The sequence below is a fragment of the Branchiostoma floridae genome, chromosome 12, assembly GCF_000003815.2.
Source record: "Branchiostoma floridae strain S238N-H82 chromosome 12, Bfl_VNyyK, whole genome shotgun sequence".
NCBI lineage: Eukaryota > Metazoa > Chordata > Leptocardii > Amphioxiformes > Branchiostomatidae > Branchiostoma > Branchiostoma floridae.
The window spans coordinates 862,830-877,500 of record NC_049990.1 but is presented as its reverse complement, the minus strand read 5'-3'; the positions used below and the strand labels follow the sequence as shown (position 1 = coordinate 877,500).

General features: G+C 45.5%; 1 protein-coding gene across 1 annotated transcript in view; it reads right to left on the bottom strand.

Annotated features, from left to right (window-relative positions):
- Positions 1-14,671, bottom strand: part of LOC118427851 (alpha-1,2-mannosyltransferase ALG9-like) — a 26,063-nt gene that overhangs the window by 5,052 nt on the left and 6,340 nt on the right. Inside the window, exons 3-12 of the mRNA XM_035837825.1 lie at positions 14,399-14,604; positions 13,909-13,997; positions 13,428-13,501; positions 11,685-11,746; positions 10,802-10,889; positions 10,175-10,280; positions 9,140-9,228; positions 8,618-8,737; positions 7,508-7,579; positions 7,014-7,143 (exon numbers count right to left, since the gene is read on the bottom strand). Of these exons, the coding sequence (XP_035693718.1) occupies positions 7,014-7,143; positions 7,508-7,579; positions 8,618-8,737; positions 9,140-9,228; positions 10,175-10,280; positions 10,802-10,889; positions 11,685-11,746; positions 13,428-13,501; positions 13,909-13,997; positions 14,399-14,604 (1,036 nt within the window). The remainder of the gene's footprint in view (positions 1-7,013; positions 7,144-7,507; positions 7,580-8,617; positions 8,738-9,139; positions 9,229-10,174; positions 10,281-10,801; positions 10,890-11,684; positions 11,747-13,427; positions 13,502-13,908; positions 13,998-14,398; positions 14,605-14,671) is intronic.

The window sequence follows — 14,671 nt, the reverse complement described above, 5'->3', positions numbered from 1 at the left end:
GTCTAGAGGCAGGGTCATTAAATACTGGGCAATGCTACTACAATGTACAATGTAAGTGTGGCCTTGACTCATGACTTTCAAAATATAAGCACACCTGGCCAAACTTTTCAATTATTGAATCATCAAAGCACAACCGAAACTTCCTGTTTCAAAACAATTTTCACTTCCCTGAGGTTATTTTGGGCAACATTCTCTTCTGCAAACACACAGGTATCACTTTGATTATTTGGCTAGTTGAACACACCTGCACTGAACACTGTCACATGAACAGTTCTGATCTGACTAGTTAAATCTATCTGTGGTGACAACAGTAAGACTGGGATTCGAACCTGCGACCACTAAACATCATCATGCTGCTACGGACAGTCCAAGTAAGGCAACAGACTCAGGTGAGGAAGCTACCTGGAGTAGTCAAACTTTATTGCAACAATTGTATGAACAGAATGTTCTATAATAGTAGTTCTGTACATCAAGTCTAATATAACACTCTTTTTTTATAGTGAAACATACCTGTAAAGGTATCTCAGAAAGCAAATGAGATAGTGTACATTACCAGTCTGAAACAATACTGTCTCTTTTGCTTAGCAATACACTAGTTACAGAGCTGTATCTATATCTACTAGATATATCTCTAGGTGTCTATCTCTCTGTCTTCCTTCAACGTTTTGAAACACTTCAAACTTGGACTCCTACAATGTATACACTCATAAATACAACTTACATTGTACCATGCAACATGTGAGCTACTGGATCGAAGTGGACCAAAAGTTTCTGAACAAGAGCAGAGTCTACAAAAGTTTTCCAGGTTCAGAAGTAAAACTTTGTCCTATTTTTAAGTGTATGATTGTGGAATGATAATCATAGAAAAGATCACAGCTATCATGTCAAAATTTTCAAATGTTAAAAGATGTTGATTGTACATTACAGCTGACATTGGGCAACTAACAAGTCATGCAAAATATAAAGGGAAGTAAAGTTTAGAGGTGGTTTCTGAATCATCCTAGTAACAGGTAGCAGATATAGACTAATCTTCTTTTCAGTTTCAGTTCCTGTTTCAATCAAAATATTCCTCATTTCACGTTAATTTTTATTTTCCTTCTTCCTCCGAGCATAAATGGTCTATAGAAATGGCTGGGCTGTGCACCAGGCCTGGCTACCTGGGCTATCTACCTGGAATGGCTATCATGTCAGATACCCCCATTCATAGCCCTGATTCTTTTTTTCATTTGCAAACACTACTTTGGAGTGAGCCTAATGGTATAGTATTGTATACGAGTAGCTTGACACAAGGCTAGAGAGAAAATATTCTGCACTTTTGCAAAAATGTTGCCTTTCTAGTTTCACTTCCCTTTATCTATGCTACCCTCCAGAAAATGCTGACACTGCAGGGTGCAGCCTGCTGGCTGGTGTTGATGCTGCTGCTGATGACTGAGGGCTTGTCAGGTATGTGGGGTAATGAATCGATCAATCAATCAATCAATCAATCAATCAATCAATAGCCCTTATCTAACCTGGATGGCCCTGTCAGCCTTAGCCACTCTTCCCTGAGGTTCAGGGGGGTGTATACTGATGAATTTTCGAACAAAGTCTCAAAGTCTCAATTCATCAATACAAAGTAAATAAGTCCTTAACAATCATACTAACTTATATCTGCATCATCAAAACTTAAATAGGGCTGCACTTAGTCATTCCCTGTTTCTGAGATGTGACAAAGTAGCACTTGAACAAGAGGGCAGGTCGAAAACTTGAAGAACCTTACATCACTTATATGATAAGTCACTCAACTAGAAAGGCAACATTTTTGAAAAAAATGCAGGATGTTTGCGAAGGGAAAAGAAAGGAAAAATCGCAAGAAAAGAAACAACTAGAAGAAAGGCAACGAGGCGCTGGCAAGCTCCCTCCCCACACGGACCGTCCGACCGACTGTTACGCCCCGCACGTCTTTTGAGTGCAAGAAAAAAAATTGAAAAAGGCGTGTAAAACGAACGATGCCCTGTTCGCAAGATGAAAACGTTGTAAATACAAGATACATATCTAAAATGGGGAATAAAAAAATTGACCCTGCGGGACTCGATCCTGCGCCCTTCAGCGTGTGAGGCCGTATCACTGTCACTCCCCACCATGCTACGTGGTTGACATAATTCTGCACCGATTTTTTACCGTTATGTTGCTCAAGGTGGCCCGGCCGGTTTCAATCCTGTGCGTTCATTGGTTTATTCGATGACAAGCATAGAGTTTCGGCCAATCGAAAAGCTGTATTTCACAGCCAAAGGCTTTGTCATGTGTGTTTTCATTGGATCCCGGTTTGAGCAAGCGTTTTGCTGATAGGTTCACATGTGACGTATCCCCGAGAAAAGCCCCTTTGTGGCCAATCAAAAAGCTGGAAACGTAAAGAGCTTGGTACAGCTCCAGCTTTTCCTGCGTTTTGGTGGAATATCTACAGGAAAACTATATGTTTGCTGCTTCCGCAAACATAATAATGAGACTCTTTTTACACAACCATTGTCTGTCACCTTCATCAGGGCAATTCTGACTGGTTCACATTGTACTGCAGCTATAGATGTCTCTGCTTACAGCTGTGGTCACAAACATAAAGTATTTAACACATAAATACCAGTATGCTGAGAGTTAGATTGTTTTGTGCAGTGTTTACAAACCAAGGAACCAGTCAGAATTGCACTGAGGAAGGTGACAGCGGTCACCAAAATTTTCCGTTCTTCCTTTTTGTTAGGCCTTACATTCTTGCAGCTGCTGCAGTTTCCATAAAATGCGATTATGAGGATATACATGGCAATTCAAGAATGTTTACTGTTGTTGTTTATTCCCACCCAGGTTGTGTTGTTTACCACCTGAGTGCAGACTGCAGGTACGACAGACTTCAGGACGTCCCCACCCACCTGCCCTCGGACATCACACACCTGGATCTCAGCTTCAACCACCTGTCCTCCCTCCCCAACCTCACCTTCTCCCACCTACCTCACCTGGTCTGGATCGACCTCAGCTCCAACGTGATAGACTACCTCGAACCTGACACGTTCGCGAACTTGACCTTGCTGCAGACATTGTGTCTCCATGACAACCAACTCCGATCCCTTCCTTCCACCATTTTTCGACCACTTCCTGCCCTGCGCTCACTCCGACTGTCAGGAAACTCACTCTCGAGCATCTTAGACCCGTGGAACCAAGACGTCTGGAAGGATCTCCACCTGGAACTTCTTGACTTGTCAGGCAACTTCCTCGAGTCGGCCGCCTTCCCTGAGACGTTTTCTGCCATGAAGTCGCTGAAGAAACTTTATTTGTCTGGAAATCAAATCTGGTCCTTTTCCAAGGCCGACTTTGCTCCATTCAAAGGCCAAGCTTTCCAAATTCTTGACCTGTCCCTGAACTCGGCTTATTCATTCGAGCCAGGCTTCTTCCAGCAGTTCACGACTGTGGACTTCCTCGACCTCTCCCAGCTTGACCTCTCGCTGTCTGACCTTCAGGGCATCTTTGCGGAACTTGCGGGCTTGAACTTGACCCGACTGAGGATGAACGACTATGACCTCTCCATCGACCCCGTCTTTTCCACCCTACGACCAGACACCTTCCACAAGCTCGTCGACACCCCGCTTCAACACCTCGAATTGATCTCATCCGCAGTCCAAAACATCTCAAACCACGCCTTCCACGGCCTCCCCGAGCTGATGACCCTTGACCTCTCCCAGAATTCCCTGTCCTGGCTCCCCCAGCAGGCCTTCAGTGGACTCGCCAAGCTGCGGGTTCTCATCTTGAGCTTCAACCTCTTCTCAAAGGTTTGGGGATTGTTGGATTATTGACTCATTATTGACATTTTTTAGAAAATAAGATTTTCAGTACAATAATTATATTGTATGTACACCAATGTACTCAATGAATCATGCAAAATACGTGCAATTTTAGAACAACAAAATATACGCATTTGAATGAAAAGGTGGTCCCATTATCCTGAAACAAAGTCTTTAAATAATCGGTTTTCAAATAAGTTGTAAGCACTTAACTGAAGCCTTTATTTTGTCCACTGTGCAATTGAAGCAACCAATATTGGTAAGGTTGTTGTTGGCAGTTGTTTGCAAGGCTTTTGTTTGTAAATATTTGTTGTTAATGAGGTTGTTGTGTTTGTTTGTAAATACATCAGGTGCCCGGGGAATCCCTGACTGCCGTGTCACCAACCCTGGAGACGTTGGAGCTCAACAACGTTCCCATAGACGAGATTCACGCGGGGGATTTCGGAACCCTTCCGGCGCTGACGCACCTCGCCATGTCGGGTCAGCTCAACGGGCAGCTACAGAAGCTAACTCCAGGCTGCTTCCAGGGCCTACCCGGTCTAACTGTGATGGACATCCGGCGCAACCGGCTGATCCGGCTGCCCGAGGGGGTCTTCGCCGGGTTACAGAACCTTCGAGTCCTCCTGCTTAGCCAGAATCGCATCGCGGAGCTCGAGGAGACTTCCTTCTCCGGGCTTCCCAACCTGCGCATCTTAGACCTTTCCGGGAACAACCTCCTTGCTAGTTTGCCTGAGCAGATCTTCCACCCGCTACAAAGTCTTGAAGAGCTGAAACTAAACGACAACAGCTTCTTTAATTTTTTCGGTGCAGTGAAACTTAACGGCCTTCGAAAGCTTCGGCGCTTGAACCTTACGTCCAACAGGTTAGGCTTACTCCCGATCTTTGACCCAGTCTCGACCCTTGAACTGTTAGATCTTTCTCACAACCAGGTGTTTAATGAGAAAGTCACCGACGTTTCAGAGAGGCCCTTTCGCAACTTGTCAAACCTGGTTTATTTGAGTTTGAGTCACAACCGACTGGACGTCATACAAAAGAAGGACACCAGTAGGTTCTTTGAAGGTTTGGTGTCCCTGGAGGTTCTAAAAATGTCCCAGACGGGGGATCCCTGGAGAGCTTTTGGAAACGCTGCTATATTTGACGCCATGCCAGCCCTGAAAGTGCTTGACCTGAGCTCCAGTGGGATTGCTGCACTGCCAGGGAAAGCGTTCAGGATTCACCACAACTTGGAGGGTCTCGATCTGTCCGACAACCAGATACTCTCCCTCCCCGGACAGCTCTTTCCTCCTTCTCCCACGTCTTTAAGAGTCGTCAGCCTCAGAGGAAACCGGATTTCTATCCTGCCAGAAAGCAGGTACGGATACTTCGTACGAGGACTGGAAATCCTGGACATGCGGGACAACTTCTTCCAGTGCGACTGTGACATTCAGTGGTTCGTCGTGTGGGCTAACGCCAGCGGTGTGGTGCGGGGATGGGAGGATTGTGGCTACACATGCAGCAGTCCCTCCAGCCTCCACAACAAGGCTTTACGCAGCTACGACCCAGACTGCATGACCTACACCAACCTCTACGCCTGCATCGTGACGACTTCGCTGATTTCCCTCTACATCCTGACCTGCTTCGTGGTGCACCATTACGGCTGGTGGTTTGGTTACATGTTCTACATCGCAGGGAGGGTGTTCAGACACCGCGAGGCGGCCAGGAATCCTGCACGGAGATTCCGCTACGACGCTTTTGTCGCCTACAGCAGCTACGACGAGAGGTGGATCACGGACCAGCTCGTACGCAATCTCGAGAACGGCGACCCGAGCTACCGTTTTTGCATCGGCGCACGCGATTTTGTCGGGGGCCTGGCGATAACGGAAAACATCGCGCGGAGCGTCGAGGAGAGCCGGAAGACGATCTGCGTTGTCACGCGTCACTTCATGTCCAGCAGCTGGTGCAACTACGAACTGCAGGCCTCGGAGGGGAGGTACTGTTTTTTGTTGTTTTTTGTTGGTTTATTCAGGAAAAAATTGCATTCAAATCAGAGGCAGAATTGAATATTTCTAACTAACAGTTGACATCTGTATAAAACACATACTAAATGAGTGTCTGTCCTTTATAGGGTTTCTTCAAATCATCTTAGAGTCACAATGACATATTGTTGCTAAAATGCTCGGTGTTCGGGGAATCTTTTAACTATAATATCAGACTGTGAGTGTTTTCTTCTGTCTGAAAGAAGTCTCAGTTCGAATATCCGACTGTTCACTATCTGTGTCCCTATAGGTACCATGTGTTCGACCCGCGGTGCGCGAACGTGGTGCTAGTTTTCCTGGAGAGGATTCCGAAACATGTGGTGGAGCGACACAAGACGCTGAAAACCGTGGTGGCGCGGGACACATACCTCGTCTGGCCGAGAGACGAGCTACGCAAAACGCTGTTCTGGGCGCGACTGAGGGACGCTTTGGGCCAACCGTTAGATCAAGACAACCATATAGACCTCGGTGTTATTGAAGAAGATTGTGTCTAACAAAAACTAATTTTCAAAGAATTTTCACCTTGATATGTCAATGACATCCAGGCAATACGATACGCAAAATAGCAGTTACACTTTACATGTAAGCAACTGGATATGATTTTAGGTCATTGTCACTGACATAAAGATAGTGAATACTTACTGAAACATCTGACTGTTTTAAATGTTTACCTCAGCTGCTAAATTGCTGAGTCAGACAAGCCACTGATGTTGTAACTTAAATGAAAAAGAAATAAGAGCTAAAGGTATCAGGAAGAATCTGAGAGAAACTAATTGCTAACCAATTTCTGGCTTAGTCTGGAAGTGAGAGTAAAGACTAGCCTACTGCAGACCACCCCCGTGTCAGGGACCCTGCAGCAGTATAATCAAGTACTGGATTCTACTAATAACTGTTGTGCCAATGTAAACCCGCTAGACAGGGCTGCTTGGAAGTGCAGTGTGAAGACTATTGCCTACCTGTGTCAGGGACCCAACAGTAGTGTAGTCAACTACTACATAGCCATGAGCCAATTGGATATCAGACTTATATAATCATGTATATACATGGACACACAGAGGAGCAAATACAGTGAATTTTCAAATGTTCCAAAACAAACTTTATCATGACCCAACAGTGCGCAACTGTGCAATCCCAGCAGCTTACACCCGAGGATTTCGGATGGAACAATCGTGAGCCGATCGGATTTCAGACTTACCCTGGAACAGCGCGACGGACCTGGAGACACAGAGGAGCCCGTACAGTACGGAGATCCCGATAGCGACCCAGTTCGATGCAATCGTGTAGTGCTGCCGTTTTCTCTCCGTCAGTGTGAAGTGGTAAAGTTTCTGCAAATATGTAAATGTAGATGTAATAGTTCTACCACACAGAGTTATCAGGGCTCTAATATCAATGAATATGGACAGTTTGACGCGATGGTGCATGTTTTCTCGTCCAGCATTAAGTGGTAATGTTTCTGTGAGGAGGTTAGAATAGATGAAATTAAATAGAGAAGTCCCTTGTGTTGCTTTCTACAGATATGATTTTCTTTGCTATCCAGTTGCAAGCTATACCCCCATTCCAGAGTTTCCAGGAACACAGTAGTTTTGTCTTCTAACCTGGAAGGAGGCCAGGGTGACAGCTGCAAACAGCATTATCCCCACCCCCAGGGCTACACCCCCACCCCCAGGGTTTCCAGCCATGCAAACTTACCTGGAAGGAGGCCAGAGTGACGGCAGCACACAGGCAGATCAGTGGGTACACCGGGAACAAGAACCTCTCCTCCTGGGACCAGAGAACAGGGAAAGTTTAGCACAAACTTACGGGGGGCAACAAAAAGTACAAGGGATGCTGAGACATACATCATGTTTACACTATCAAATCATAGTAGATACCGGTACTTTCAAATACAGCTTGAGGGAGGGAGGGAGGTGGTAGATGACCGAGGGAAAGAAGACTACTGTGTGAGTGCGCTAGCGAAGGAGTGAGAGTAACTGAGTGAGTGAATGAATGAATGAGAGAAGAGTACCTTATGTGGCCTTGTGAAGAAGATGAGGACCCAGATGTACAGGGGAGACAGGGTGGAGTGAGTGAGTGAGTGAGTGGGTGAGTGAGTGAGTGAGTGAGTGAGTGAGGAGTGAGTGAGTGAGTGTAGTGTGTGAGTGAGTGAGTGAAAGAAGAGTACCTTGTGAGGCCTTGTGAAGAAGATGAGGACCCAGATGTACAGCGGAGACAGGGTAGAGTGAGTGAGTGAGTGAGTGAGTGAGTGAGTGAGTGAGTGAGTGAGTGAGTGAGGAGTGAGTGAGTGAGTGTAGTGTGTGAGTGAGTGAGTGAAAGAAGAGTACCTTGTGAGGCCTTGTGAAGAAGATGAGGACCCAGATGTACAGCGGAGACAGGGTAGAGTGAGTGAGTGAGTGAGTGAGTGAGTGAGTGAGTGAGTGAGTGAGTGAGTGAGTGAGTGAGTGAGTGAGTGAGTGAGAAGAGTACCTTATGAGGCCTTGTGAAGAAGATGAGGACCCAGATGTACAGCGGAGACAGGGTGGAGTGAGTGAGTGGGTGAGTGAGTGAGTGAGTGAGTGAGTGAGAGAGAGAACAGTACCTTATGAGGCCTTGTGAAGAAGATGAGGACCCAGATGTACAGCGGAGACAGGGTGGAGTGAGTGAGTGGGTGAGTGAGTGAGTGAGTGAGTGAGTGAGAGAGAGAACAGTACCTTGTGAGGCCTTGTGAAGAAGATGAGGACCCAGATGTACAGCGGAGACAGGGTGGAGTGAGTGAGTGGGTGAGTGAGTGAGTGAGTGAGTGAGTGAGAGAGAGAACAGTACCTTGTGAGGCCTTGTGAAGAAGATGAGGACCCAGATGTACAGCGGAGAAAGGGTGTAGACCAGCTGGTGGGTGGGGACGTATCCCGGCGACCGCTGCTTCAGCATGTTGTCAACAAACAGCTGAAAAACAAACCAAGAAACATGAACACCAATTCTCCATTTTTGCTTTGAAACTTCTCTGACATACATGTATCACACCCAGAGTGTGTGTGCCCCCAGGTTCCTACCAATGCAGGTGTGTATGTCTGTAAAAGGTGTGCAGGTAGATAATATGTGTGCAGGTGTGTACATGTGTGTAGTATGTGTGTACATGTAGATATGAGTGACTCACCCCGAGTGCACGTATGTGTTTATGTGTGTGTTTATGTGCGTGACTGTGTGTGTGTGTAGATGTAAGTGACTCACCCCCAGTGGCATGGCCACCAGACTCATCAGGGACACATGTGTGTGTGTGTGTGTGTGCAGGTGTGTACATGTGTGTGTATGTGTGTAGTAGGTGTGTAGTACTGGTGAGTGACTCACCCCCAGTGGCATGGCCACCAGACCCATCAGGAAAACAACGTTGAAGTTCAGGAAACCATTCAAGAAGTAGAACGTCCACGGCTCAACACCTGGGAAATGAACAAGACAACATGTAAACGACACAACATGTTTAGACAACAAACATGTCAACAAACACAGCATGATGCATCAACAAGGTCCCACACATGGGAGGTAAACAACACAACAAAATCAATGTTGGTAAACAACATATTACACCCAAATAGCAGCATACTCAATGCATTCAGACTGGGCAAATTTGGTCCATTCTCCAAGTCAGGACCGCAGCTCAAAACGGCTTTCAAATTTACAGCAAAATGTATTTCCTCTTCTATCATTCACATTAAAATTTGACAGTTACTTTTGGAAACATCGGTGTAATCTTAAATCAATTGTATACTGTGCGCTCTTTGGTGGGAAAAGTTAAAAGCAATTGGTCATGGTTTCATAGACAGAACTCCTAGCCAGACTACATTGTAAAGAATACATTCTGTGACGTCACAAATCGTTGCTGATTTGTATGTACGTTGGGCAGGCTTTTACTTTAGTTTTAGCTAGGATTTTATAATAGGGCGTCCAAACTTACTGGTGAGTCGCGGTAAGTGACTATTGTAGGAGGGGTCTGGGGGCATCGACCTTCCATGGTGCAGAGTTTTTGATGATTTTAGGTTTAAAAAGTGCATTCTAAGGTATCCCAAGAGGCAAAAATACACAATGTACTGTTACAGATATCACAGTAGAAGACTGTGACCACAGATGACCTGGTTGCATCGCTGGTCAATCAGAATGTCATGCTGAGGATTTTCTCCCCAGAATAGGGCGTCCAGGGGCATCAAATTTCTTGTTATTCTAAGAAAAGGGCGTCCAGATGACGCGTTGACGCATGCCTGGCTAAAAGCCTGACGTTGGGTGAGCGGCACAGCCAGAATCGAACTCACGGCTTCTAGTTCCAGAGGCAGGGCCGCTAACCACTGGACTACACAGGTTACAGAATGTTATAGAAAAATACTGTCTTACCGTATATATCCGGCCCATGGTCGCTGAACACGTTATACAGAACGATGTTGAGCGGAGCAATGACTAACTTCCCGTAGTACAGGGTGTCCACCATTACTAGGGGTACCTGGGAATATAAACATGGGTCTCAGAGAACAAAGAGACTCTTTCTACACAAGCATTTCTTTATTCACACCGACGTTTCGGGGACCGTCTGTCACCTTCTTCAGGGCAATTCTGACTGGTTCACATATGCATTGTACTGCAGGACAGGTGTCACTGCTCACAGTTCAGATGCGGTCACAAAACGTAAAGTATTTACAATGTCCGCTAGCATTTCCACCAATCCCATGTTAACAGCATTAACTGCCTCTGTTTTGGACCAAGTTTGACTTTATAAATTTGATAAAAGTGACTATCAACTCTCTTCTACTTTGCACTTGATATTTTCATGGACCTGAAAGCCCCAAAACACGTGAATGCCTGACAGCATAATCTGTTCATTTCATAACCGGTCCACTGATTTTTTTCAGGTCCGTTTTTTTCTGGACTGGTCCAACAAGAAAAAAAAGGTTTTTATACCAGTACATACTCACCCTTACGTGCAACCATTCAACAGTAGAAAATTGTTTTGACTGAAACACTTACCAGCACGAGACACAGGGAGATGATGACCCACTGACAGAACAGAGCCACTCGCTGTCTTCTCAGCACCAGGTCTATAGCAATGGGGATTCTGTGGGAGGGGGGCGGTAAAGGTCGTTAGTTCTCAACACCAAGTCTACAGCAATGGGGATTCTGTGGGAGGGGGGCGGTAAAGGTCGTTAGTTCTCAGGTCTACTGAAATGGGGATTCTGTGGGAGGGGGGCGGTAAAGGTCGTTAGTTCTCAGGTCTACAGCAATGGGGATTCTGTGGGAGGGGGGCGGTAAAGGTCGTTAGTTCTCAGGTCTACTGAAATGGGGATTCTGTGGGAGGGGGGCGGTAAAGGTCGTTAGTTCTCAGGTCTACAGCAATGGGGATTCTGTGGGAGGGGGGCGGTAAAGGTCGTTAGTTCTCAGGTCTACTGAAATGGGGATTCTGTGGGAGGGGGGCGGTAAAGGTCGTTAGTTCTCAGGTCTACAGCAATGGGGATTCTGTGGGAGGGGGGCGGTTAAGGTCGTTAGTTCTCAGGTCTACTGAAATGGGGATTCTGTGGGAGGGGGGCGGTAAAGGTCGTTAGTTCTCAGGTCTACAGCAATGGGGATTCTGTGGGAGGGGGGCGGTTAAGGTCGTTAGTTCTCAGGTCTACAGCAATGGGGATTCTGCGGGGAGGGGGGCGGTAAAGGTCGTTAGTTCTCAACACCAAGTAAAAAAAAAGGTAAAAAAACAATACCAAATGGTCTCTCAAAAATTCACCTACATTTTCCCTTCAAATTAGTCATCATTTTCTACAGAAGAAAGTAAGATGAGTATGCCTACCCGAGCCAAATATGATAGGGAGTATTTGTAATGGTCAAACAAAAAAGATATCAGACTGTGAACTGTTCTTACCCCAGAGCCCCTGCAAATGGCCAGCCCACGATCGCACTCACTGCTATACTGAAAATGGCAACCTGGAAAACAGATAGGTAAACTCAATTATGAAAAAGGCAGCAACGATTAATGTTGATTCAATGTACATAGAAAATTGTTTCGGATGGTGCCGTAAAGCTCGCTACCCTGTGTATGAGAAGAGCTTTGGGTGTTAGCCTCAAGTGTCAAATCACTGTGTTTTTTTTTTACTCAATGGTCACCACGTAACAAGGCCTGAAGGCCATTCAATTTTACGGGTTACATGATTGGAACTGTAACAGCAACTCATCGCCCTAGGTCAGAAACATCATGATTGAGACCAGCCCAATTGCTCACTATGAGTGAGGACTAACTGACCCAATAGGCGAAGCAGGTGTTACGCGGGCTGCTCGGGAGATTCCCTACCCCAATTTTGGCCGAAATGGTTTGATCCGCTGGGGTGGATGTTCGCACATGTGGCGGGTTCTTTAACGTGCATAGGGTGTTGCTCTCCCCATACACAGGACCTCCATTTAACGTCCTATCCGAGGGACGACTCATTTTTCACTTGAGTAAAGTGAGGAAAGTCGTGTAAAGTGCCTTTCCCAAGGACACAAGACTGGCAACACGGCAGGCGGATTCGAACCGGCGACCTCTCGGTCACGGGCCGAATACACTACCACAGTGCTACGCGGCCCCATAAAGTGTGTGTGTGTAAAAGAACCTTACACACAGACTGGGTGTGCTTGGCCAAGAAATGGAACTTGGATTACTACAGATGGAGCTAAGGAAAAAGCCTCATGCTTGCCCTTAATCTGAGGTCCCATCACTTCTACTTTTTTTTATGACCACAAGTTGTTATATTTCAGCCATACCATAGGTATGGTGAAATATATTGTATTCGTAATGTTTCTTTCTTTCTTTCTTTCTCCTGTCAAATCTTCAAATCGAATCAACTCCGCCATTTTTTAACCGATTGACTTGAAATTTGGCACAATGGTAGAGTAAGCCAATACCCCTAGGTGTTTTTTTCATTTTTTTCATATCTGCCTTTAAAATGATTTTATTGAGGTTTTTGTCAATTTTTATGTATATTTCGGGCTCCTGTACCCTGGTATTACAGCCGAATGACATAAAATTTGGTACAGAGGTGCCTTGATCATATGCTCACCTAGATTCAATAACAGTTTTGGCAGACGGTACAAAGAAATGCTTAATTTTGCGATTTTTGGCCATTTTTTGACCAAAAAAGGACATTTTTGGCTCCCGTAGCCTCGTTTTACAACCAAATGATCTGAAATTTGGTATAAAAGTGCCCTTCAATTATGTGCACATAAATTCAATAAAAGTTTTCCCATACGGTACAACAAAATGCTTAATTTTGCGATTTTATGGCCATTTTTTGACAAAATTTGGACATTTTTGGCTCCTGTTCCCTCGATTTACAACCTAATGACCCGTAAATTGGTAAAGGGGTGCTCTAGATATCTATTCAAATGACCCATGTATAATTTTTGGCATGGACCACTTTAAAATGATATATTTGGGATTTTTTTGGTCATTTTCCAATGGCCAAAGGGGCCAACGACCTCAAGGCCTATTGTTGCATGATGGAGATGGCTGAAATATGCTGTATTTGCTCTCAAGCAAATGTCGGCCTTTCTAGTTGCTTTTATCTTTTAACACCTTCACAACATCTAAGATAAGGAACACAGAGATAAAAGTGACAGTGAAAGTACTGACCCCATCGTAATGGGTCCACCACGCTGCCATGGCAACCATCGTCCAGATCATGGAGAAGGAGCTCGGCAGGAATGCTGGGAAGGAATCAAGTAGAGGTCAAAGGAAGGTCACATGCATGACAGCAGAATGATCAATAATAACTAGTTTGAACAATTCCAGTTTTGTCAAAGGTACTGAGTAGCAAGAAGTTCAGTGACGCATCACATAACTGGCAAGGGCCAGGCGTCGGTCGCGGATGACTCTGGAACAGTAATACAATTCTGATAAAAAAGTTTGAAAATCAGAGAAATTTTGACCGACACTGACCAACTTTGCAGGCTGACATTTTGAAAACTAAATTGTCATGCATTCCCTATTTGTTAACAGTAACTTAATTTCAGGGCTAAGATTTAATGCCCTGAACTACTCCTTTCTCCATTCCTTATTGAATGGATTTACATAAATTACAAGTTGTATAAAATGAAGTTTGTTAGAAGCAGACCTGTGGCTGAGATGAACATCCCTGTGCTGAAGAGCAGGAAACATAGAGTCATCCTTCCTACATGGGCACCAAACTTCTTACAGATGCCCCTAAACAAACAAACAAACAAATAAATAAACAGCATGAAACATAATGTCATCCTCCCCACATTTGCACTAAACAACAGATAGACAAATAAACAATAGGTGACACCATGAACATTTTCAGTCCTCCCACATGAATGTTTTTAGAGGATATGGAGTGATTGATGCATGCAGATCTCAGGTAGCCGAACACACTCCTAGGCCAGCTTCACTCCTCTAGCAGCTTTTGATACTACCTTATGCTAACGTAGAAATAGGTGATTGTGCCACCGTAGAGTTTTTCCATGCCAGGCTGGTGGCCTGCCCACCTAGCCCAGGATCTTAACTCCCCTTCCAACGTTGCCCCTCATGGGCAATTTGGAGGTACTAGGTTAACCAGGCAGCAGGTAAAAGTTTTTACCACCTACTTGTAGAAGTACGCCTCGGCGAGTGCACAGAAGAAGCCGAGAACACAGCGGATGAAATAGAAGATGAGGACTTTGTTGGCCCGGAGAAGCCGGCTGTGGAACAGCGCGGGCAGGATGTGGAGCCAGACGTACGCGTAGGAACGCAGCCCGTACGCAGGAGAGTACTCCCAGGTCTGGAAACCCTTCCCGTACATCAGGTAGTGGGTCTGCATGGGGGATAGGGATCAGTTTAGTGGGTCTGCATGGGGGTAAGGAATAGTTTAGTGGGTCTGT